Source organism: Archocentrus centrarchus, chromosome 1 (assembly GCF_007364275.1).
Source record: "Archocentrus centrarchus isolate MPI-CPG fArcCen1 chromosome 1, fArcCen1, whole genome shotgun sequence".
In the NCBI taxonomy this organism is placed as follows: domain Eukaryota; kingdom Metazoa; phylum Chordata; class Actinopteri; order Cichliformes; family Cichlidae; genus Archocentrus; species Archocentrus centrarchus.
The window spans coordinates 26500089-26525494 of record NC_044346.1 but is presented as its reverse complement, the minus strand read 5'-3'; the positions used below and the strand labels follow the sequence as shown (position 1 = coordinate 26525494).

At 40.6% G+C, this 25406-nt stretch overlaps 1 protein-coding gene across 2 annotated transcripts in view; it reads left to right on the top strand.

Moving 5' to 3' along the window:
- ube2o (ubiquitin-conjugating enzyme E2O) overlaps positions 1–19684 on the top strand; it is a 53064-nt gene extending 33380 nt beyond the window's left edge. The window contains exons 3-23 of one of the 2 annotated variants that reach the window (XM_030726655.1): positions 42–152; positions 2750–2847; positions 2973–3036; positions 4110–4253; positions 4827–4936; positions 5138–5288; positions 5626–5683; positions 6420–6585; positions 7874–8029; positions 8853–9007; positions 9628–9740; positions 9888–10016; positions 10917–11006; positions 11086–11410; positions 12338–12708; positions 12795–12975; positions 14813–14949; positions 15838–16041; positions 16796–16853; positions 17413–18250; positions 18627–19684. In XM_030726655.1, coding sequence (XP_030582515.1) covers positions 42–152; positions 2750–2847; positions 2973–3036; positions 4110–4253; positions 4827–4936; positions 5138–5288; positions 5626–5683; positions 6420–6585; positions 7874–8029; positions 8853–9007; positions 9628–9740; positions 9888–10016; positions 10917–11006; positions 11086–11410; positions 12338–12708; positions 12795–12975; positions 14813–14949; positions 15838–16041; positions 16796–16853; positions 17413–18250; positions 18627–18654 — 3687 coding nt within the window. In that variant the 3' untranslated portion in view covers positions 18655–19684. The remainder of the gene's footprint in view (positions 1–41; positions 153–2749; positions 2848–2972; positions 3037–4109; positions 4254–4826; positions 4937–5137; positions 5289–5625; positions 5684–6419; positions 6586–7873; positions 8030–8852; positions 9008–9627; positions 9741–9887; positions 10017–10916; positions 11007–11085; positions 11411–12337; positions 12709–12794; positions 12976–14812; positions 14950–15837; positions 16042–16795; positions 16854–17412; positions 18251–18626) is intronic. The other variant, XM_030726660.1, reaches the window with a different exon arrangement.
- The last annotated feature ends 5722 nt before the right edge of the window (positions 19685–25406 follow it).

The following is a 25406-nucleotide window of genomic DNA, read 5'->3' as shown; positions in this document are numbered from 1 at the left end:
AACAGGATGATGTGTGTGTGTCTGTCTCTGTTGTGTTTCAGGACAACCAGTGTGGTATTGTGACCAACATTGACATTGAGTGTGCAGTGAAATTGGTAGGAACAAACTGTGTACTCTATCCAGTCAACAGCAAAGACCTCCAGCACATCTGGGTAAGATGATAACCTCAAAGACCCACATTTTAATACCAAGATCTTATGTTAACACTTTATTTTATAGTCCTTGGGGGCCAGCCTGACCCCCAAGGAACCAAAGAGGGAAAAATAAACAAATTCATAGAATATTTTAATCATATTTGCCTGCGGTTCACTTCAGTTTGGTATGAGTCTCCACTGTGTTTTGCTGTAAATTATGGCCATATTGGTTTATCTGCTTTGCTCTCTCTCATCATTTGTGGGAGTGTGAAGTGAGGACGGTTAAGGTTACTTAATTTAACAACAGCTTTTCTTACTGTAAGTACAGTAAAGGCTTCTAATAACAGGGAATGTTGTCCTAGTCAGAGCAACCTTCCTAAATTAACCTCCTGAGAGTTTGTCCCCTCATATGGGGACATTGCATTTTGGCTTTTCTGCATCTTATTCTATATTCTGCTCAATAAAGTGTTTTGTACTTTGTTAACCAAAGGTGACTTTGTGTTATGCTCTTAAACCACCTCCACTGTATTGAATCAACCACATTTTAGTGGTAAAGGACAAAACTTTTTTTTTTTTCTCACTAACTGATACATGTGTGCAACCCAAAATAATTATTAACTAAAACTAAACTACAACATTTTTGTTAATTGACATAAAAATAAAGAAAAACTAAATCTGACTGAAGCATATTGTGCACCTACAAATCTAAATGAAATAAATGTGCAGGAAATGTTTTAGTTTGTAGTCTTTGTCAGTTTGGTCAAATTTGTCCACACAACCAGCCTGATGGAGGCACTGATGCTGTCTTGGGAGTCGAGTGTTTCTACAGTTGCATTGTATTAGTGTACTGTTCTAAACTACTTAAATTTTAGTGTCTGACTAATGCCACCCATATCATTAATAAAAACACATGAAATGAAATGAAAAGAATTAAAACTAAAACATATGTTAATTCTGGAAACTAAACTGAGTTTGAAACAAAATTGAAAGTAACTAAAAAATACAAGTGGAAAATGCAAAGCTATAACTCGGCTGTGGCTCATAGATGCTCACTAGCCTTTGCAGTGATGAGAATTTATGCTGTCATAACACTGTATGAATTCAGTCTTCATTTCCTTTTCTCTGAGATCAGATGGAGTAAACAACACTTATAAAACTGTTTTACTGAACGTTGGATCCATCCAGAAACTTTACAGCTGATTTCAGTAACTTAAGCACTGCTGTCGGCTGCACCTCACAGTGGCTGCAGCTACTGTACACACACATACACCCACACCCACCCACCAGAGTCGCTCACTTCCCACAAGTGCTAGCAAGGCAATCTTCTTAAAAAGGTCACCATCCATGCTCGTACATTGTGTATATATTGCAGAAATTTAAGCACAGACCTGCAGTTTTGGTGTCAGAAATAATGTGAGTACGATTGGTCCCCATATGCTTAACAAATTTATAAACCCATCACTCAGTGTAAGGTTTATGCCACGGCTGCTCCTACAACAATTAACAAAATGAAAATGGATGTTTCTGTAATGCTTAATCCACCAGTATGTGCAAGCTCTTTAGTCAAAATTATATTTTTAATATTAAAATATAATTATTGCTATCCATGAATTTTCAAATTTACTGTTTTACAAAAAAGCAGAAAAAATAATAAAGCACATTATTATTTTTGATTAGTATGCAAAATTAGTTATTTACTTGCATTTCTGAACAGAAAAAAATAGTGGTTAAATGTTACGCTTGATTCATTTCTGACTTCTCAGAGAAGTCCAGTGTGCCGGCTCACCGGGTAGAAAAAATGTGAATTTAGTTTATTTCCCTAATAAATAACAATATAATTAAATTATAATTTAAATTATCACCTATTATAATATACTTAAAATATCATTTGATTATAATGTATATTATAATTTATTATAAAATAAATTACACTGTTTATATAATTAAACAAATTTTTGACTGATTTCTAAAATATGTTTTCTTGTTTTTATGACAGGTGGTCTAATAAATTTGTTTAGCACTGTAGTTGATATATATATTTTATGTATATATTGCTTATGTATATGTGTATAGTTTTTTTTTGCTATTTTATTTTATTTTATTCTATTCTATTTTAGTTTTAGTTTAGTTATTTGTTCTTACTCATCCTTTTCATTTTTTCTCTGTACTGAGCTGCTGTAATGCGCAAATTTCCCCGTCGTGGGATCATTAGTTTTATCTTATCTTATCTTAGTTGAGGCATAGGGTCTCTGTTACCTTTTAAAAGAAGTCTGTTTATCTTCCTGTTGTAAAAATGTATTTTATGCTTGAGTAAATTAAATCCTACTTTAAAAAACTGATTAGAAATCTATTTATCATGGTGATATATATATATTTTTTTTTTTCTTTAGTGGGAGCCAAATATTTTTATGTGCTGGAAAATCCAGATAATATTAACTAATATGAATAGAAACTACTCTATAAATAATTTCTTCCATCAGTCATTAAGATGACAATACAACTTTGAGTAAATGATGGACACTATGATGGACTTGGAAGCTCTTGATAAACCCCTTCATAAGGTAATTCTTTGACACAGTGTGAAGCTGATGTGCTCCTGCTCTTCTTCCTTTCAGTCTTTCATGTATGGCGACTACATTGCTTATGACTTCTGGCTGGGGAAAGTGTACGACCTGACCAATCATATCATCCTCAAGCTGTCCAATGGAGCCAGGTAGTGTGCGTGCGTGTGTGTGTGTGTGTGTGAGTAGACACTGTGTACTGTGACCGTGTGGTAGTCTGGAGTGAATGTACGTTGATCAGTGCCACATCCAGTCAATGTCTCTTTGCTTCCTTCAGGTGCTCCATGAGCGTGGAAGACGGTGCCAAGCTTTATGATGTCTGTCCACATGTCAGTGATTCGGTATGTAGCCACCAGCTCTGATCTGTCACTTCAGGCACATTTTCTTTCCTTTTTATTTTTTAAATATTCTATCAGCTGCTGCTCAGAGGTCAAAGCCCCCACAGGAGCTGGAATACAAGTGACAGCTACTGTTTTTTTTTTTTTTTTTAATTTAATTAAATTTTTTTTTTTTTTTTTTTTTGTGATATTGTTAAAATTTAGTTCTAATGTGCTCTGATTATGTTGTCCTTCTCCATCCACACTGCCCTGCCTTTATGTTGTTTGAGGATTCCAGTCCTCAGCTTCGAGTGTCCTAAAGTCTTTACCATCAAGGAGGATTTCAGGTTTAGCGGGATAACTTCAGATTTAATCTTGGGTTTATCCTGTCAGGAAGATGGCTCACTTATGCTGCAGGTATAATCTATTCTGTGGAAGAAATCACCTGCTAACAATAATTTCTATGGAAAATTGCACAGTGGGATCCACTGGCTTTTCCAGGAAAGGTGGTGCCCATGGTAAGAGGGTCTGCACTTTTAGAAACCCAAAGTTTTAGTCTTTACCTACTAAGCATCAATAAGAAATATAGATCCTTTATCCTTTCCTGATTTACTTTTTGTTTTTATTTATTTTTATTATATTACACCCCCCCCCCATGGTTGTGTGTTGTTAATATAGAACCTTAATATAGAAATATAAAATTGCACTTATTGACCTTTATATAAAATTTGCAACTGAATCGTCTAAATATTAATATTTATTAATTTTATTGCTTCCACAACTGCCTGTTTTATGTTTATAACTTGATTGGCAGATGCTGGGTCTATGTTTGTATTTATTTTCTCATAATTGTATTTCCAGGTTTTTCAGTGTACAGTCAATTATCTTACAAATACATTTTGCATTTTGCATACATGCATTTGTGTTTTTAACTTTTTTGACAACGAAAAGAACAGGAAAGTTAGAGCAAGTTATTGCAAACTTGATGAAGCTTCATACATGTTACCTGTATTTAATATAATGCATTGTTTTGTTATTATCATGCTGTCACTTCTTGATTTTGTAATATTCCCGCTGTTGTTGTTTTTGGGGTCCAGGGTCTGTTCTTTGATGAGGCGTACGGCTTTTACCCAGGACAGGTCCTGATTGGTCCCGCCAAAGTTTTCTCCAATGTACAGTGGCTGTCAGGGGTCAAACCTGTCCTCAGCAGGAAGTGCAAGTTCAGGGTGGTGGTAGAAGAGGTATAAAGTCTTTTCTTTTAAAAAGCAGCAGCCTTATTTTGTGAGACAGAAAGCAGCCCGTTTAGGGCTCGTTGGTTATTGTATCGGTTCATTATGCCTTGGAACTCAGAGATATTTGAGTTCTCATGTGAATGATGGCTACTGACTTTAAATTAAAACCTTGGGCCAACATTTTGGAGTCTTCCCTTCTGTATAAAATAAGAAAATGTGTTTTGTTTTAGTGACACAAACAGATGATTGGATCACCAGGGAGGCCATTCTACCAAATTGGAAGAAACAGTACAACCATTAAGTGAATTATTTATCTTAATTTAAGCCTTTGGTTTTTCTGTAATTAAAATTTTTATCTACTTTTACAGCGTAAGCCAGAGATCATTCAACACAGAAAAATATATGAAACACCAACAAATTGAAACCGATCGCAATAACCAACATGAATTCAGGCAGACAGAATTATCAACAGGAAGTACCGTATTCACATATTCACTTCTTGTTGATTAATTGGAGTTTGCGTGTGAATGTTTGTCTTCATTACTTTAAGCACTTGCTTGAATGTCATTGTGCTTCCTTTAGGTGAAGGTGGTGGAGCTGAAAGTGACGTGGATCACCAAGAGCTACTCGCCCAAAGGTTCTGACAGTGTTTATCCACCTCCCTCCACCATCACACAGGAAAACCTCTGCAGGTCAGTGCAGTGATTCATCTGCCTCCATATATATGCTGCTGCTATTAGCTTTGCTTATCAGGTGTAGTTTGTGTTGTATAAGGATATCGCTCGGAGTTTAAGGCAAAGGTTTTCTTAGTAATCAGATCGATCAGTCTGTCTGAATGCTGCCACAAAAACCCGTGGCGTTTGAGTTAAAGACATTCTCCTGGTCGGGTTTAGGGTGAGGCGTCTGGGCTACTATGACCACACCCAGAGGCAGCTCGGAGAGAGGGCCCTCTACATATTCCCAGCCAAAGGGGATGCCACACGCATCACCTGTGATGGACCTGAGGGTGCCCCTGTTCTGCCTGAAGACCCCGTTGCCAGAAAGGTGTGGATAAATGTGCATTGGTCTATTCATATGGTGTTAAGTTGTTGCTCCTTTCTGTAAAGATCTTTGTTTTTTTTCCTAGAGGAGTACATTAGCACCTAAAACCACCTGTTTTCGCACAAGAACAGAGGAGATAACTGGTGTTGGTGTATTTTCAGACTGTTCTCAAATGTTGTGTAACAGTGTTAGAAGGATTGACATTACCTGAAAACACTCTTTGATCTTCACGCTTTTGCTCTAACTCACTGCTTTTGTGTGTGTGTGTGTGTGTGTGTGTGTGTGTGTGTGTGTGTGTGTCTGTGTGTGTGTGTGTGTGTGTGTGTGTGTGCACTCACAGTTGAAAAGGATGTTCAAGAAGGATTCTGGGAAGAAGACAGAGAATGCCGACTTACAAGGTGCCAAAACACAGCATTCCACAGGAACATATAATGCACACCCAGTAATATGGCTGTCATTAACTCAGTTTTATACAGATAAGTCAATATTGGTGTAAATCAATTAAATAAAAGGAATTACAGTTCAGAAATGTGCTGGAAATTATTTAGAAAAGCTGATTTAAGTCCAGTCCGTTGACATAAAAACAGCTTTATTGTTATTTAAAGCACATAGACAGGAACACCTGGGAACATAATACATAGATGAATTAGTCATTTATAATTTGACTTTGTCGTAACCACAGTTAAATGTGCAACAGTTATGATTATTTTTTATTTAGAGTACTGAGCTGGGGGAGGGTGGTGATGTTCAGAGGAAATAATTTTGAAGAAAAATCAAAGAGTCTTAACCTTTGACCTTTTTTAAAAGGTGAAATAATTTAGATGAATTTTTTTCTTGTAAATTTGTGACTTTATTATCTCTACTTGCCAATTTTTTTTCACCCCACTTCCCCATCTCCTATTTTTTTTTTCTTTTATCTCCAATGACATACTGTCCTAATGTGTTTGTAAAGCCTATGTAAATGACTAGGTGATGTAAATTATAACTTACTTATTTCTCCTTGTTAAATGTTCCTGAAATTTTGTATCATTTTTCTCTGTAGCTGGACAAATATAAATACTCCACACGTTCACGTCTAAATGATGTTTGTTTGCATCTTGTACTACCTTTTTAATTTTCTGTTTCTCCCATTAGGCGAGCACAGATTCGAACAGACCGACTCGAATCATCCCAACAACAACAACGGCCCCGTGGCTCCCGTCCAGAATGCCCCGGACGCGCAGAGCACCAACGACGCCTCGGCTGAACATGGCGAGCAGGACGCTGACGACGAGGCTGCAGAAGACACCGACGACACCAGGTCAGGGGCTTTATTACATTTCATCGCGCGTGCAGAAGAGTGAGAGGCACTTGATTTTAAAAACCCACTGTCAGCTGTGGGTCCTCTCATCAGCAAAGCATTTGTTATTGACCGTTGTAACATTCAGTCAGAAAATAGGAGTTCATTTCAGATGCATCATGTACATCAAAAAAATCCATTGCTGTTGTGCTAATTATTTCAGTCTCATACTGATGATTCCTCACTTCTACTGTAATGTGCAAAGACTTGTGTTATGGGCTTTGTGATATGGGCTTTTTAAAAAATTTACTACGATACCCCTCAGATTTTTATATGTTGTAATAATTGTACATAGGCTTTAATGTATCTTTCATTTGTCTTTCATATGGTATCTCATAATCTTATAGTTCTGTTTTATTTTTACTTTATTTATAATATTTATTTATTTTGAATAAGAGTGTCACTGCTGTGCTGATTTTTACCTATTTGCATTAGGAAATGAAAAGTCAACTGTTATGTCCAACATGCAGGAATTATTGCTGATTATTCTGCTTATTGTAATTAACCAGCTGAGATGCCCTGCAGATGTTTAGGCTCAGTGTGCATCATTAGTAAGGTTGAGCCACTTGTTAATTAAAATCAGTCTCACCAGTGTATGTGTGATTCAGGGGAAAGGGAGATAGCAGACAGTTACACACACTTTAACCATATTAAAGTGAAAGTGATGTTTTGTCAGGTTGGCAACCAGAGACTAAAGCCTGGCTGAAAGTAAGAGTTGGCCTTGTTCAGCTGAATCATCATCTCTCAAACCAAAGACTGTCCCAGGACATGCATGTTAGGTTAATTGGTGACTCTAAATTGGCTGTGGACACGAAGCAGACAAAATGCTTAGAGTGCATAAAATAAAGTGCTGTATGCATGTGTGAGTAATTATACAGTAGCTTACACTCTAAAGTGGAAAACTGAGTGAAAAAGCTCCTCTGTCCCAACACAATGTCAACATGTGGATCTTAAAAGCTTCATAAATGTGGTATTTATTGCATATCTGTCTGCAGTACTTCCTGTATGTCCTGAGTGCATAAGCTTATTGACATTGAACCCACTTTATTTCTGCCACACACAATAATTTACTCAACATTTTCTTACAATTTATAGGCCAAAGGACATCACTCAGTAAAGATAATAATATGCAGCCTAACTGATGATAAGAAAATGTGAGTTGTTACATTCATAATACCCAGAAAATTGCATTTGCATAAAGAGCATCCTCTACTTGTGTTTCCTGTATACGACTGCAACCCTGCTGCAGCTCTCTAACGTCATCGGCGAGCTCCACAGCCTCCTCTCAGAGCGGCGGCCTGGGAACCAACCGCAAGAAGAGCATCCCGCTCTCCATCCGCAACCTGAAGAGGAAGCACAAGAAGAAAAGGACCAAGTTCTCCCGTGAATTTAAGCCTGGAGACCGGTGGGTTAAAAGCACACACCAGTACAAAATGTACTTTACTTTCTTCTGTCTGTTGTGAACAGTTCAGTTGATTACATTTTCTGCCTGTTTAGTAGCACAACAGACCACTGTTCTGACTCTGCATTTGATTTAATGCATGTTTTTAGAGTCGAGATGAATCAAAATGTTTTGACATTTGACAAGTAATAGATTTAAAAATGACACCAGTGACGTCATCAGTTCCTGTTAAATTTGCAGTTGCTTTCCCTGAAAAATCTGCCGTCTCTCGGTTTGGCTGCATGTCTTTCCATCCAGCTCTCATATGTCAAAGGGTTTGAATCTCGATCTGTCACCCTGGCAGCAGACAGACGCACAGAAAGTCTTTCAGTGCAGACGACTGACGGTGTCAGTTCCTCAACAACAGTCACACTTCTCCAATTTGTGCTTCACAGTACTTTTTTTTTTTTTTTTTTTAAAAGCTGGCTGTTTTCACCGGTGTAGGTGTTGATGGTGAAAGAAGACACAGACGTTAACCTAAATAGGGCAGAAGTGAACAAACTTTCTAGTCCAAACATTTAAATGTCCTTTTTTATTGGCTTTTGTTCTAAATATTTTAAAGAATAATCACTTTAAGGATGAGGGTTAGAGTATTCCACTTTAGTGTTGCACTCTGTTTCACATTGTTGGTTACAGTAAATGTTTTTATCATCAAAGGATCAAAATCGATGCAGCAGGACCAGATGGAGGGCAGTGAAACAGGATAAAAATCATCAGAGGAAAACCGAGGAATGAGAGAGAAGATTGAGGTCTCTGCTATCTTTTTATTTATTTATTTTGTTTGCAGGGTGGCAGTTGAAGTTGTATCCACGAAGACCACGGCTGATGTTATGTGGAAGGACGGCCGGGTGGAGAAGGGGATCCGATCAAACGACCTCATCCCCATCCAGCACCTTGACAGCCATGAGTTTTGTCCTGGGGACTTTGTAGTAGACAAACGACGTAAGGAAAATATCAGTTTCCCCAACACATCTTATCTCAGATCGTCAGTTGCAGTGGTGGTTATGTTTTTTTTTTTTATATATGGGCCACTCTACCACTCAGTACCTGCAGGATGTAGGTCATTTGTTGAAACTGTGCCAAAGTGTGTGCGAAATGGACTGAATATACTGGGATTTACTGCCACACGGTGATGTTACGCCCATGTATACCTTATTTTATTGAGTGCGATATCTCTTTAACGTCTTGAGGTGCTTTCAACTTTGCCACAAATCCTCGCTTGAACTGCTTCATTTTTGATCATGAAAGGACAAAGTCTCTGTGACCCTCTCTAAGCATGTTTTAGGCCATAACACAAGAACTTATACACTACATGTGACAAAATCATGACAGAAATGTAATATAGGATGGAGTGAGTTATGGGATTTGATATCCATATGGTCCAAGGTTAACTTTGGTGTCCACCTACTAAATACCTTCTAAATCTTCACGACATGTATTATGAGTGGTTGCCGGTGGCATACAACTGGAAGTTGGTAGTTTACTTTCCAAAAAAAATCCATATTTTTGTGTTTTACAGACTTTGTTTTGATCTCTAAACTGTGTTTGTGTGCTCACCTCAGCCCAAGCCCTGCAGGACCCAGGAGTGTACGGTGTGATCCAGTCCGGCGATCACAAAGGTAGAACCTGTGTGGTGAAGTGGATCAAACTCAATTCCACCAGTGACGATGTGGAGGTCAGTCAGGAGGAAAAACTGTGATTTAAAGATTGTGAAAATAGTTGATGTTTGAATGTGTGTGGGTGAGAGAGGTGTGTGTGTGTTTGCAGTGTCGCAGATGGAAGGAGAAATATGCTGTAAATATTTGTTTTGGTGTGATTTTAGGTTATCGGTGTGGAGGAGGATGTCAGTGTTTATGACATCGCAGATCATCCAGATTTTCACTTCCGCACTACTGATATCGTCATCAGAATATGGAACTCAGAGAACGGACAGAACGACTGTGAAAATGAGGTAAAATTAAAAACTGACATTTTTTTTTTTTTTTTTTTTTAAATGTGTGTGAGGAATGACCCTTGAAATTTTACCCAGAAAGCACCCAGTGAATTATTGGAAAACATATAAAACATTCAGAGTACCACTGCTTGTTTCTGTTACTCTAAGTCAGGGATCCTCAAATCCAGGCCTCGAGGTCCGGTGTCCTGCAGGTTTTAGATGTGCCCCTGATCCAACACACCTGAGTCAAATATAGAAGTCATTAGTAGGACTCTGGAAAACATGACTGCATACCGAGGAGGTAATTCAGCCATTTGAACGATGCCTGGATTTGAGGATCCCCTCTCTAAGTCATAGATATTAAAATTGTTGCAATTTTGAACGAGTGAAAAGAGGATAAAACCCATGATACTGATGCTCAAAGGTGGTTGTAGAAAAAAATTGTGCTGAACAAAATGAGATTTTAGGTTGTTTAGGTCACTTGGAGTGGGTGTAAAACTGATGTGGTTAATATTTTGAAAATTTCATTCATCTATCTCCTGGACTTTAAAGGTTATGAATGCTCAAATTCTGGAAAAAAATAAGAAGAAATAAAAAGTCCAAAATTTCAGCCCACCTCCTTTGTACTTTGAGGGCATGCATGGCTTCATTAAATATGCTGAAGTTATACCAAGTTCTACCAAAAAAGCTGATTCTGAGGGGTCAGGTAGGAGCTTCTTTTCAGATTTGGGTGTTTTTTATGATTCCCATAAATCAGACTGGAAACACAGAGTGTTTTATTTGCACCTTTCCGTTGGGTAAAATTGAGTAAAACTTGAAAGGGTTTTCACACATTAGCTTCTGTGTTTTTGTCCCTTTTAGTCTTCACATTGTATTGTGGGGTTGTTAATAATCATCTCTACATTTGCCTTCCTTCAGACGTCAGTTGGACAGGTGTACAGGGTGGACGTGAGCAGCAAGGTAGAGGTGGTGTGGGCAGACAACTCAAGGACCATTGTCTTACCACAGGTAAGTGCTTGAAATTTAGTGTGATGTTGAGTAATCACAGGTGAGATGTTTTCTGATGCTCTAACGATCATTCTTGCAGCACCTCTACAATGTGGAATCTGAGATTGAGGAGACGGATTACGACTCGGTGGAAGAAACCAGCAGCGTTCTGTCGACTGAGGAGTGGGAGGATGAGAGCGACAGCTGGGAGACTGATAACGGTCTGACCCCAGAGGACGACAGCCACATCAACAACGCGGATGCCACAGACACGGCGACACCGACCCCCACGCCCACTGGCTCCACGACGTTCATCATCCCACCACAGGAGGGCAGTAAAGCTGGGGTCCCCAGCCCCACCAAAGGAGTCTCAGGAGAGGAGGGAGAAGCATCTGTGGCTGTGGCAAGTCCTGCTTCTGGAGGAGGTGGGGAGCACCCTTATACTTGTCTATGTTGGTGTTCATTTCAAAGAAATGTTGTCAACCTTGTGAATCCTCTGTCTTGACTTGCTGGAAGATTTGCTCTCCATACAACAAAATGTTAGCCTGGCAAGGAAAGCTCAGTTCAGATACAGTTTCCTTCAGCTGTTAACATCTGCAGGAAAAAAAACCCTCTGGATTCAGGTGGATAGAGTTATAACCAGTCAGCCATTAGAGCAATGAAGCATGTGACGTACCACTGAGGAACAGAAAAATGTAAACAGACTACAGCATCCACAGATGTTGGTACATGAGCTCTCAGATTCATCTGTTACCAAATTTTACAGTGCAGTCTACATCTCTAGGCATGTGCTATTATGTATTGATTACATGTAGACTTGAGGCGATTTATTCAACCACCCAAAGATGGACAAGAATGCACATCCAATCTGGAAACACTGAAAGTGTTTGATGTCCTGAGAGCTCTCACTGGATTAGTTGATGAGCAGGTCCACTAATGTGCTTGTCCAAAATCCTGAAAAGTACATGGTATTTATCTTGATGGCATCTTCTTTTATTATGTTTCTCATGCAACGTTTTCTCCTTTTTGCATGATACATGCTACAAACTATGATACCCAGCTGTTTTGGGGATAAAAATTAACCAAAAATTGAAGAGTCATTGATCATTATGGTGAAGGTTCCATACAAGGGCGAGGACATTAAAAAAATTAAATTAAATTAAATAAAAAAAAAAACCCTTATGAAAAATAAAACTGCATAAAAGTACAATTTAAAAAAAAAAAAAAAAAAAAAAAAACAACCTTATTCAGTAATCAAACATCAGTTTCATATCATAAAAACTGTTTTATCTGGGTCGTCTTTCTTTCATTGCAAGCTGTATTTGCAGTAATTTTGTAATTTTCCGCTGCAGGAGGAGCAGTGAACGGAGCAGAGAAACCCAATAAGGATGGAGCCTCTCGGGGCTTCAGGGAGTTGAAAGAGGCCCTGAAGATCCTAGAGAGCCTAAAGAACATGACCGTGGAGCAGCTCTGGACAGGCGGCTCCCCGACCTCCCCAACCTCTGCTGAACCCGCTTCCACGACTAATGTGGCGAGTTCGGTGACGCCGACAGCCCCTGAAAAACCGACCAAGGAGAAACGCTTCCTGGACGACATCAAAAAGCTCCAGGAGAACCTGAGGAAGACGCTGGACAATGTGGCCATCGTGGAGGAGGAGAAGATGGAAGCTGTGGTGGAGGCAGTGGGGAGTGCGGGTGCAGGGACGGAGGTAGGTGTTAAAGAGGTGTGTATTTTCAATCATTTTCCCCTCTTACCTTGTTTAGATATCTCCGCTCATTAGGTTGTGTCTTACCTGCTGCTGTGTTACAGGCAGAGAGATCCGGAGATGAAAAGCCCCAGCAGGAGGCGCAGACACCCGTGGGTCAGCAGGAGTGGCCCAGTGAGATTCTTAGTGACACACCAGTACTGTGCCAACAGAGCGGAGGCAAACCTGGCGTGACCTTTACCAGTGCAAAGGGGGAGGTGTTCTCAGTGCTAGAGTGGGCACCAGGTAAGACATTCAGATGTTTAATGTGGGACTCTTACCCTCCCTTTTGCCTCCTCTTCCTCTCTCTATGCTTGTTTTCTGTTTTTCACCATCTGTCTATGATCTTTCTTTTTTCTCTCCTTCCCCTCGCCTCCTTTGGTTTTATTTTCACCTTCAGTCTCTATATCCTTACTGAAACACTCCTCCACTGTCTGAGGCAGGAATTTCATGCAAGGTCATCCATGTCCAAATTCTTTCTATCCCCCCCCCACACTATGAAAAATTACTAACCAAAGACTGTGGATAGTCATCTTACAAAAAACAAAACAAAAAGTGTGCAACGCAAAAGTACAGAGACAGTTCCCGTACTGATCCCTAAACCACAGCAAAAGGGCTGATCTGTCAGTAGAGTTAGATATTTATTTACCAATAGTTATCTTTTTTTTTTTTTATGTAAATGTCCTGGACTGGTACTTAAATAGTGCCTTTCTACTCAATTTGAGCACTCAGAGCACTTTTTACTACAAGTCTCATTTACCCAGTCTCACACACATTAATATACCTGAGCACTTTTATCGAACATTCACACACATTCACACTCCGATGGATGCATCAGGGCCATCTCGGGGTTCAGTATCTTGCCCAAGGATACCCTGGCTCTTACACATGGAGTTTAAGAGCTGGGGTTTGAGCCACTGACTTTCTGACTGGTAGAACACTCGCTCTACCACCCAAACCTATCTTTTATGTAAAAGAAGATGACAATAACTAAAGCTTTTCAAGGCCAAAATGATGAACAGAAACTGGAAAAATGCAAGCAAATACACACAACAATGAGGCAGGTGCTGGGCTGGAAACACACAGACAACACACCATAAAATCAACAGCTGGCACAAACCAAGACTCAACTTTCATCTGTTAAAACATCACAATTTTTGTGGTAAAAACAGAAAACTGAGTGAAAACCAACAAAAACACACACGCTCACTCTGACCTACCTAACATAGATAAAAATGAGAAAAAGCACTACACACAAAGGCAGATGACCCGTTTTGCTTCAGTGATATTTACAACAAAAGATGCATTCAAAAGTGAATGCGCCTGTTAACTTTACATACCCCGAAAAAGTACCAGCAAACAGCTAAAGGCATCAGGACGATCAAAGTCTCAGACACAAGAAAACACAGAATGAGGTACAAAAAAAAAAGGTTCGAGGCAGAGGATGGGGCTAAGATAAAATCTCCAGAGCTGAAAAATGGTGTAAACTTGGAAGTACCAAAGAAACTGCAGTTCCTTTTAAGCTGGCTCTAAAATAGAGTCAAGAAAAACTTATTTACAGCCTGGTAGAAAACTGTTCTGGCCTCTTATGGATAGCTTCACAAACTCACCTTAGCTGACAACTAAGCACTCCACCCCGTCATCCAAACACGGTCACTTTTGGCTCCAAAAATACTAACATAGCCACGGCCAAAACTCTGATGTTGAAGATGAGTCCACAAACGAAATGGCCGACGCTGCGGCAGCCACATTTATGTTTTACAGGCTATGGGCAGAACCAGGCATTTTCAACCAGTAGAAACCTGCAGATCCTTGGGGGATCAGTAGGACAAAGGACAAATGGTAGGTACTTATGCTGATGTGAATCAAATGTGGTCTCAGAAATGAGTAATAGTTCATCATTAGTCTGATCTGTTGCTTTAGGAAGTATTGCTTTCTTTTTGTTTTTGTTTTTGTTTTTTTAGGTGCACACATGTTTTTGATTATTGAATGCTGAGTTGATTTTGTAGATTTTTCTTTTCTTTTTTTTTTTTTTTTACTGTGATCCTGTTCAGTCATCATCCATACGTCCTTTCTGTCACAGAAACTCACTCATTTAAGAAAATGGAGTTCCAGCCAGCGGAGGCAAAGAAGTTCTTCAGCACAGTGAGGAAGGAAATGGCTCTGTTAGCGACATCGCTGCCTGATGGAATCATGGTCAAAACCTTTGAAGACCGCATGGTGGGTCTCCTGTCGTTAATGCCATGAAAGTAAAGCAGCGTGTGCCTTATCGTCATTTTTAAAATGAAAAAATTGTGCTGTTCTTTTTTTCTCTGCCATTGGCTTCCTCTTGAAAACAAAAAAGTTGCAAGCCAGTCAGAAGCCCTAAAGGGAGAGGAGCTAAAATGGCTTGTTTACAGTTGAATTGCTAAATTGAAGGTCCAGTAAAAGATGAGGATTATTTTGAAGTGCATTTGAGTCCAAAAATAAAAATATGGAGAAGGAAATGAGCCTAATATTAAAGATATTCTGACCTTTTTTTTAGTTACACATGCACTCTGGCATGTTTGATTTCATGCTGGAAAATCTGTAGGTTCTCTGTAAGACACCAAGTAAGGAAATAAATTTACAACCATGTACATATTAATGGGAAATTAACAATTTGTAGCTGAAACAAGAGTCCTAATAATTTGAAAGCCTTAATTTTCATATCCTCCACTCTTTGAAAAATGCCTTCAGCAAAGATTCAAGAAAACAGCAGAAAACATTTTCACTCTTAGAACATTTGAACAGACTTTATGCACAACTTGCATTTAAGAGTTTTGAAAACATAAAATTAAATTGTTAGTGCTTGGGTGATTCCTAAAAGCCACCTCACAAGCACTTATGGACCTTTTTCAAACTGAAATGCAATCATGAGGTTTAAAAGTATTAATATTGAAAAAACTCATCAATAACAATCGTAGGGAGTGTAAGATAGAAGCAGCCTGTCTTTACTCTTAAGTCTGTTATGCTGTTCTTTGTTCCTTTCTCTCATACTTCCACAGACGCCCCACTCTGAACATCCCTCTCCTTTAGATTAAAACACCAAACAATATGTTGCAAATTTCTTTTGTTGCTCCAACACAGGACCTGTTCTCGGCTCTGATCAAAGGACCGACTCGTACGCCCTACGAGGATGGTCTGTTCCTGTTTGACATCCAGCTGCCTAACATCTACCCAGCTGTGCCGCCTCTGTTTCGATACCTGTCTCAGTGCAGCGGCCGCCTCAATCCCAACCTCTATGACAATGGAAAGGTCTGCGTCAGTCTGCTGGGCACCTGGATAGGCAAGGTGAGTGCTGCATTAGTAATGTAGGTCTTTTTTTTTTTTTTTGTGGCCACCCTCAAGGTGTATTTGTCAGTCTTGACAGTTATCGTGAGCACGTGATCTTAAAGTTGATGAATTTAAAACTATTTACAGCAGCGGAATGTAACACATTACATCATCGTGTTGTTAATCTGTTAGATGAGTAGATTAACTTAATGATCAAATTGGGAGCTGCCAGATCTTTTTGAAAGAGTCTTGTTTCTGTCCCAAAATATGTGTGTGATCTGTTTTCAATGTGCACAAATCTTTTTGCGTAACAACTAAACTATTAATTTATAAACCCTGGATTTTAAGTCATGAACAAGGGGCACGTGGACATTTAAGGAGAGCACTCCCACAGTATGATATCAGACTTAATGCAAAAAAATTGGCACATCAAACTTCACCAGAAGGCAGGAAAGGACATGTGTGAAACTCACCTACTTCATGTGTCCCCTTCTCTATGCTCAAATATGCCCATGACTGGCAAAAATGATTCCAGAAAGTCATCAAACAGAAAGAACTGAGGTTTAGTTAATTGAGCTTTTGAACATTTCACACACAGGAGTTAAGTACCTTTGGAGAAAGGTGCAGTCTGTGGACAACTTGGACTACTTTAGTTAAGCATATTGTAGCGTTGAGACATGAAGGCTTTAGTAAATATTTTTATAGTCCAGAGACGATCCACAGCAGCAGTCTTGTCTGTGCTGAGTTGTTTTAATGCTGGTGTGATCCACAGGGCACTGAGAGATGGACCAGCAAGTCCAGCCTGCTACAAGTCCTTATCTCCATACAAGGTTAGTGTGATCTCACACACACAGATTTTGCATCATGACTTAAGAGGAGTTCACACTGATTCACTTTCATTTCCTGCAGACTTTCTCGCAACCTTACTGCTTGTCTAAACTTTACTTTCGCTGATCTCTAAAACATGCCTTCACCTTCTAAACTTAAATGAAGTACATTACAGGATTTGCTCTTTGTCCTCGTAAGGACGATGTGTCCCCATAGCGCGAATGTGTAAACCGATTTAGGTCCCCACATTGCTGCAATACCTATAACACACACACACACACACACACTCTGCTGCATTCTTCTTCTCTGCAGCTGAAAATGTTTTATTCATGTTTTCATTTGCTCACAAGTTACTCAACTAAATGTCTCTGCCTCACACACAATCATGACACCACATCTATATAGCATATCTGCAGTAGATGAACAGAGTCCAGATTTGAAGTCACTTACATCTTTCAGCTTAAGATGATGCACTTGAATTAGTAGATTTCAAACTGTTTTTATGGTTTAAGCTTTTTATTGGTGTTTCTCATGAATCCTGCCTGTGATGTCTGTTTGCAGGCCTTATCCTCGTCAATGAGCCTTACTATAACGAGGCCGGCTTCGACAGTGACCGAGGCCTCCAGGAAGGATACGAGAACAGTCGCTGCTATAATGAGATGGCGCTTATCAAGATGGTGCAGTCTATGACACAGCTCCTCCAGAATCCCATTGAGGTCTTCAAGCAGGAGATCCAGGAGCACTTTGTTTCTAATGGCTGGCGGCTCATCCACCGTCTGGAGTCGTGGCTTGAGCTGCATGACGCTGCTGAGAGAGGGCCGGCCTCACACCCATACGCCAGGGTTCAGCACTCGAAGGACCGACCTCCATCTGTGGAGCCTCTGGATGAGCAGCTGGCCCTGGGATCGGGGCCTGTGGCGGTGGCCCACAGCAGCCCCGGTAAGCCGGTGGAGGAGGGATACACAGGAGCAGGCGTCACCAGTATTATGGAGGAAGAGCTAGAGGATTCAGGGCTGAGTTCCTACACTACAGCAGCCTCTCAGCATGAGCTGAGCCACAACTCAGACTGCGACAGCAACCTGGGGAACATTTCTCTGGGTGGTGAAAACAGGGGTGGCTCTACAGTCCCCGGTTCTGTAATCCGCAGTGGGACATCAGAATCTGGTTCTGCCACAGCGAATGCAGGAGGGGTGGGCTCCTCAGGGAGCCAGCCAGTGGTGAGACCAAAGAAAAGGAGAAAGAGCTACCGAAGTTTCCTCCCAGAGGGCAGTGGCTACCCTGATATCGGCTTTCCGCTTTTCCCGCTTTCAAAGGGATTTGTGAAGAGCGTTCGAGGCGTGCTGCAGCAGTACCGAGCTGCGCTGACAGCCGCTGGCATCCCCGAGCACACAGAGGACAAGTAAGTGCCTCCTCATCGTTTCCCAACATACCACTGCACTGTCCCCTGTTCCTTTTCTCCTCTTCTACTTTTTCATCTGCCTCAAGCCGTAGAGGAGGAGCCATTACTTATTGTCTGGGAGGGGGAGGGGGGCTACAGTTTTCAGTCTGCTGTACCCCTGTCCAGAGCTGCACTAAGCCCCCAGCACTGCCCACATTTTTAATCTTTACCTCCATTTCTTAGTCTTTACTGCTCCTGCCGCCCTAAACTCCACAACATTCTGCCTTTTTTTCCCCCATAATCAAACCATGACTGCAAGAGAGCCGCACCTTTGATCAGGAGTGCAAGCAGGCTGTACTTGGGACGATGATTTGATAATGTTTTTGTTCTCCTTCAGTGTTCCTGCAGATGAGTGTGAAGCATAGAGTGGTGGACCTCACACACACTCACCCACCTGCACACACACCTGTGGGAGCTGCCTCATCATTTACACACTGTCATCTTTTCATGGACGCAGGTAAAAAAAAAAGAAAAAAAAAAGTGCTGCCGGTAAGGACTGTGGTGGTGGTGGTGTGGATGCAAGAAAAAAAAGGACGAAAAATCAGTGCCATGTACTCGCCTCCACCCCTCTCATAATCCCACTAGCCTCCAGCATTCTCCACCTTATTGGGTGGGGATTTGCCGGATGTCACTCTGCCGTCTGTAGTAAAGCAGACTCGTGATCGTCGATGGCTGGGTATCACTGGAAAAACTGCAAAGCCCAGCTCCCTCAGCGTTGGGTCGACTGCGGCTATCTGTAGCACTACTGATGTTATCACTGTACCATCCTGCACTACAACAAACGAACGAAAGGACAATCAAGTTTGGGAGAGATGACACATAAAAACCACTGACCTGGAGGACTCCCCCCCCCTTCATTGGTTGTACGCTTTCTGCCAAATTCTCTCTGTTCATACACACAAATCTTCACAGTAGAACAGACTGAATGTCAGTAAAACTGCCAACCACAGACAGCTTCACCACTTCTACCACTACACACTCACTGGTATCTTCCTTCGCTAATCACCGGACCATACAGCGAACATCAAGTGGCAAAGTTTACATACGAATCACCTCCTTTGTAGCTGTTTGGTGTGCGTAGAGGAGCCTGCCAGGCTCGGGAGGACATTTAGGTGGGTGTATGTGACGCCGTTTAGTCAAAGCTTAACGCAGCTGTCGCCTCTACATAAAAAAAACTGACTCTCTGTAGGATTTGTTGAAGCAGTTGGAACTTTGCTCTTTTGATCCATTTCAGGTTGTTTTACTCACTGAACTGTAGGCTACTGAGTGGAGCTTTTTACCCACAAATTCAACCCACAGCACTGCAAATGACACAACTCAAAGAATAAAGGGTAAAAAAAAAAAAAAAAAAAAAAAACCACAAACAAAACATACAGCATCCATTCCGCCATCTCATGTCAACATGTTGCCTTACTTGAATTGTTCTTATTGATCTCTTGTGTACAGAGCTGCTTGTGTCTTGCTTTAAACGTTAACCCACGCAGGCCTGGACACACATTAAAGACCAATAAAATCCTGCTCCGGTGTTTTCCTCCTTCTTTCATGCCCTTTCGGGTCTCTCACTGCAGCCGCCGCCGTACTCTGGTTTGTTTCCTTTCCAAATTGCACGTGCAGAGTTTAATAAGATCAGAACACAAACTGCAGTCAAGTATGAATGTTTGTTGATGATATAATTAATATGCCTAATTGTTATTTTTAGTTATTTTTTTCAGATTTAAGTGGCCGATAGGGGTGATGTCTCTACAGTGAATATATTAAATTTGGAAGCGGGGTGGGGGGGCAAGGGTTTTAGTTACAAAGTTTCCACAAAGCTGCTGCTTTGCCACAGATCATGCTGTGAAACTCAAACCTTTGGGTCCAGTCGTGCTTCCTGAGGGAATCTGCATTCTTTGTTTACATCTTTTTAAAGAATTGCATCCACTATTCTTATTCTAGTTATTATTATTACTACTATTATTATTATTATTATTATTATTATTATTATTATTATTATTATTATTATTATTGGGTAAGACATGCCACTTCCAGGCCTCCTTGTGCTTGCTATAACCCCTTAATAGACATGGGAGCGCTAGCTGCCCAGATCTTTGATGCTGGGAAGTGTTTCTGAATGAGAAAGCATGCTGTGCCATTGTGTACCGATGAGTAATAGAGTATAAAAGTATAGAAACCACAAGCCAAGAGTCACTGCATTTTAAAGAGACTTATAATGATAAATAAATATGAGGGTATTTTGTTTTGTAATGTCTTCCATATTTCCCCCCCTTTTTTTTCTGTATCATATGTGGCAATCAGGCATCCATGATTTGTTTTTCTCTTCCTGGATTTTACTTTTTCAGAATTTCACTGCCTTTAATGTTGCATCTAGCATTTTTTTTTTTTTCTTTTTTCTCGCCCCTCATCATGCTGCTGTTCGTAAAATGTCACACATCTCAGAGGATTGCCCCCCTTCGCCTCGGTCTCTGCTCCACTGAGAACCAAGAGGTGACATTTCTCTTTCATCTTTTGCCCTGTTCTTCATTTATCAACCGAAGCATAAACAGAAAATGTGAATCTGTCTCTGGATCTCAAAATAAAATATCCAACAGGATATCAAGCCCATGATGATGCTTTGTATAATTTTCTGTGTTTGTGTGTATATTCTTCAGATTTAAACCATGATTATTATTATTGCGAGAGGTTTCTTTTACAGCCAAAGCATGTAACATTGTTGCTTTAAGCCTTTCTAATGGGCTACACACAAGACTTGACTGTACGATGTCTACATTTCCACAGTGGCCTGTTATTGATATAATATTAAAAAAGGAACTAAAAGTTATAATTTGTAGCCTGATTCCCTCTGTACAGACATCATGATTATATTTAAATATATGAATACATACAGTATATATTTAACACAAACTTGAGTTGTAACGAGTCACGTGGATGCTCGGGGCATAGAGTATGTACAAAATGCTGAGTGTGTATTGTACTTATGGTTTCTTCTTTTTTTTTTAATGGTTTAACTTTGTTGCTTTAAGACGACTGTACAGTGATGTATTAAACTTTGCAAGCATTATCATAGAAGCTTTGTGGCTTTATTTGTGTCAGATATAATTAGAGTAAAATCACATGAAAAAGCCAAATTCAACAATGAACTGATGTTATTAATCAATACTTATTTATAACCTCTGTGTCAAATACATACTTCTACAATGATGGATGCTTATATTAAACATAGCCTAAGTTTGTTAACTTAAGTAAGCTGCTTCTTTATTTTTTGTATCTGGGCCATATGGTGATGCAGTGGTTAGCACTGTTACCTCACAGCAAGAAGGTCCACCATCTGGCCTTTCTGTGTGGAGTTTGGGTGTTCTCCACATAGGTTCTCTCTGGGTACCCTGGCTTTCCTCCCACAGTCCAGAAACATGCAGTTAATGAGGTTAGGTTAACTGGTGCTGTGGAGCTCATTTTTGATCCGACTGTCCTGGAGCTGTAAATGCCTGCAGCTGAAAAAAAGTTAAAGGATGCAGATGTATGGGGAGCACATGGTGTGTGAGCGTGAATGATCGTCTGGTACATCCTGGACCATCAGCCTGTCCAGGGTGTATCTCGCTTCTCCCCCCGTGTTGGCTGGGATAAGTTCCAGCCCTACCCATCTTACCTGGATAGGTGGTTAGGAGGTTAGGAAACTGGTGGATGGAAGTACCAATCTGAGTAGTTTGTTTTCAGGAAATATGTCCCTTTTCATACGATTGAGTTAAAGAGCTAGAGCTTAAACCAAAAATAAAGATTTATCTAAGAAGCCGAGCTTTCAAGTCAGCAGAGGTCGTTTCAGAATTTTTTTTAATTGAGCGAATGGCTTACACTGCAGCCTGCCAGCTGAGATTTTCCCATGTGCTGTTGTGGTCCGAAGTTTACTACACTCATCATGGACATGAATGTTGTGGTAATTTTGGCCTTTTAATGATTTCTTTTTTGGGGATGGAATGATTGAACAGCATATATCATTAATGACTTTAAAAAGAAGAACTGGGTGCACAAGTTTGACTTTATTTTCTCTAATCCACATAGTCAAAAGTATGCATACACGTTCAAATATATACATAGACCCCCACTAATATTTGGTTAAATGTCCTTTAGCAAGTTGCGCCTCAACCAGATGCTTTTGGTAGCCATTAACAAGCTTCTGGCATAATTCTGGCTGGATATTTGACTACTCTTCTTGGCAGAATTGGTAGAGTTAGTTGAAATTGGTGGGCTTTCTGGTATGGACCTGGCTCTTAAGCATAGTCCACAAATTTTCAATAGGATTGAAGTTGGTGCTTTCAGAAGGCCATTCCAGAAGCTTAATGGGTGATTTTTAAACGGTGGCAGATTCTAAAATCATCAGTTTAAACCATTGTACTTAAGTAATAGGTGTTCATTTGTGTCACCACTTTGCCAAAGTCTGGAAGAAGACCCAAAACTGTCATCCTCATATTAAAGGAAATTGGTTAGGGTATTCAGGAACAACCTAGGAACCACCAAGGCTCAAGCCTGCCATTAACTAGAATTGTGGTTCCACAGTGACATGAGTTTTGCCATGGACTGAGAGGGTGCCGACCAAGAAAGAAGCCCCTGCTCCAAAGTCAATACCTTTGAGCTCGACTGGAATCTGCAGCTGTCCACATGGATGAGCCAAATGCCTTCTGGAGAAAAGTTTTATGGGCAGACGAGACACAGATTGAGCTCTTAGGCCACAATGACGAGGTGTCTTTGGAGGAATAAAGGTGAGACTTTCAAACCTGAGAACACTGTACCAACTGTCAAGCATCGTGGTGGTAGCATCATGCTCTGGTGCTGTTTTGCTGCTAGTGGTACTGCTACATTGCACAAAATGGATAGAATAATAAAGGAGGAGGACTTCATCCAAATTCTTCAACTTCACCTCAGATCAACAGCTAGGTGGTTGAAACTTGTTTGAGATGTTGGATGTTCCAACAACAATCCCAAATAGACATCAAAACTGGTTTTGGAATGAATAAGGCAGGCTAACATTAAGTTTCTGAAATTAACTTCCCAAGGCCCTGACCTCAACCTTATTGTAAATTTGTGGACTACACCAGGTCTATGCCAGGAAACCAACCAATTTAAATGAGCTCTACTAATTCTGCCAAGAAGAGTGATCCAGTATCCAGGCAGAATTATGCCAGAAGCTTGTTGATGGCTTCCAAAAGCATCTGATCAAGGTGCATCTTGCTAAGGGGCATTTAAGCAAATATTAGTGAGGGTGTATGTTTATATTTGAGCCCATATGTATATTTTTGACCCTGTGTAGATTAATTAAATTAAAAAGGAAATTCAATTCAAACTTGTGCTTTTAATTCTTCCAATTCTTTAAAGTCATTAATGACGTATGCTGTATAATTTTTCCATCCTGGGGAAAAAAAAAATTCCAAGAAAAGCCCTTTAAAAGCCCCAAATTACCATAACATTCATGCTCGTGATGTATGTAGACTTTTGACCACAGCTGTACTCGGGGTGGGGGAGGGGAATGAATTTAAGTTCTGGAGAAATTTGACTTAACCTTTCGTACGGACACACCATACTGTTTCTGATTGTCCTCACATCACATAACACCCTCCAAAAATCCAGCAGTTTATTTAAGATCCAAAATTTCTAATCTCTCCCGCCTACTTTGTCTACCAGAGGCCTGGAAGTTTGAGGGTCCTACACAGTATCTTAGCTGTTCCCAGGACTGCGCTCCTCTGGACATCAGATCTTAGATGTTGTTCCTGGAATCTGCTGGAGTCATTCTCCCAGTTTGGGGGGGGGGGGGTCACTGCCCCAAGTGTTCAGATTACCACGGGGACCACTGTTACTTTCACCTTCCACATCCTCTAGCTCATCTCTGAGCCCTTGGTATTTCTTGAGCTTCTTGTGTTCTTCTTGATGTTGCCATTGCTTTGTATTGCAACATCTATCACTATGGTGTTCCTCCTCTGCTTGTCCACCACTACTGTGTCTGGTTGGTTAGCCATCACTAGTTTCTCTGTCTGTATCTGGAAGCCCCAGAGGATCTTAGCTCGGTCACTCTCAACCGCCTGTGGGGTGTATCCCATTTTGACCATGGGACTACCAGGTCATACTTAGCACAGATCTTCCTGTATACTATGCCAGCCACTGAGTTATGGCGTTCCATGTATACCCTGCCTGCTAGCATCTTGCACCCTGCTGTTATGTGCTGGACTGTCTCAGGGGCATCTCTGCATCACAAGGTGAGACCATCTCTGGTCTCACCTTGTGTGGTAGACCCCAGCCTCTATCGATCTTGTGCTCAGAGCTTGTTCCTATGCTGCCATGATTAGTGCCTCTGTGCTGTCTGACTCTCACTAGTCCTCGGCCTCCTTGCTTCTGCTTAGCATACAGTCTCAGGGTGATGGATTTGGGGCGAAACCGTCAACACGTGGTAAAGAAGACTTGTTTAGCAGCTGGATAATGTAGTGGCAACATTACCATCTTTAGAACAAGAGGTTGGGGGTTCAAATCCCAGTCAGGGTATGCATCCAGCAAGGGTCCCTAGGCCTAACTCGGACTATGAACAAGAGATACACGATTGAAGCCATATTGACTCGGATGAAGATAAGTGGGCAATTGGAACAAGGATATGGCTTTCTATATAATTTTTTTTAATCAAATGTCCAAAACTAGGAGGAAATGCAGGACTTCAGTTGATTAAGGTAACCTGGACTCTTTTCCTGAACTGCCTGTGGATCCTTTGTGTTTCATCATACTCCTAAGGTGGATTTGGAGTCGGGAAGAACCTGAAAAATCAGGACCTGATGTGAGTGGGATGCAGCCCTCATTACCAAACCTGATCAGAGGCTTGCAGCACTGCATATCTGCCCACTCAGAATAGTTTGATGTCAGTAGCAGGGCAGCTACTCTGGATTAGAATTTGTGAAGCATTTTTTAAATATTTAAGACAAAGTAGCAGTATTACAGTTTTTCTTTGTCAGTAACAGGCTGTGTCAATAAGAACACCTGAGAGTAAACCTGCAAAATACCCCTAAAATAAGAAAGTAGCTCAGAGGGGATGTGAGGGGGCAGGAAATGATGCTGGTAGATGGTCCTGCATGATCTATTCATGACATAT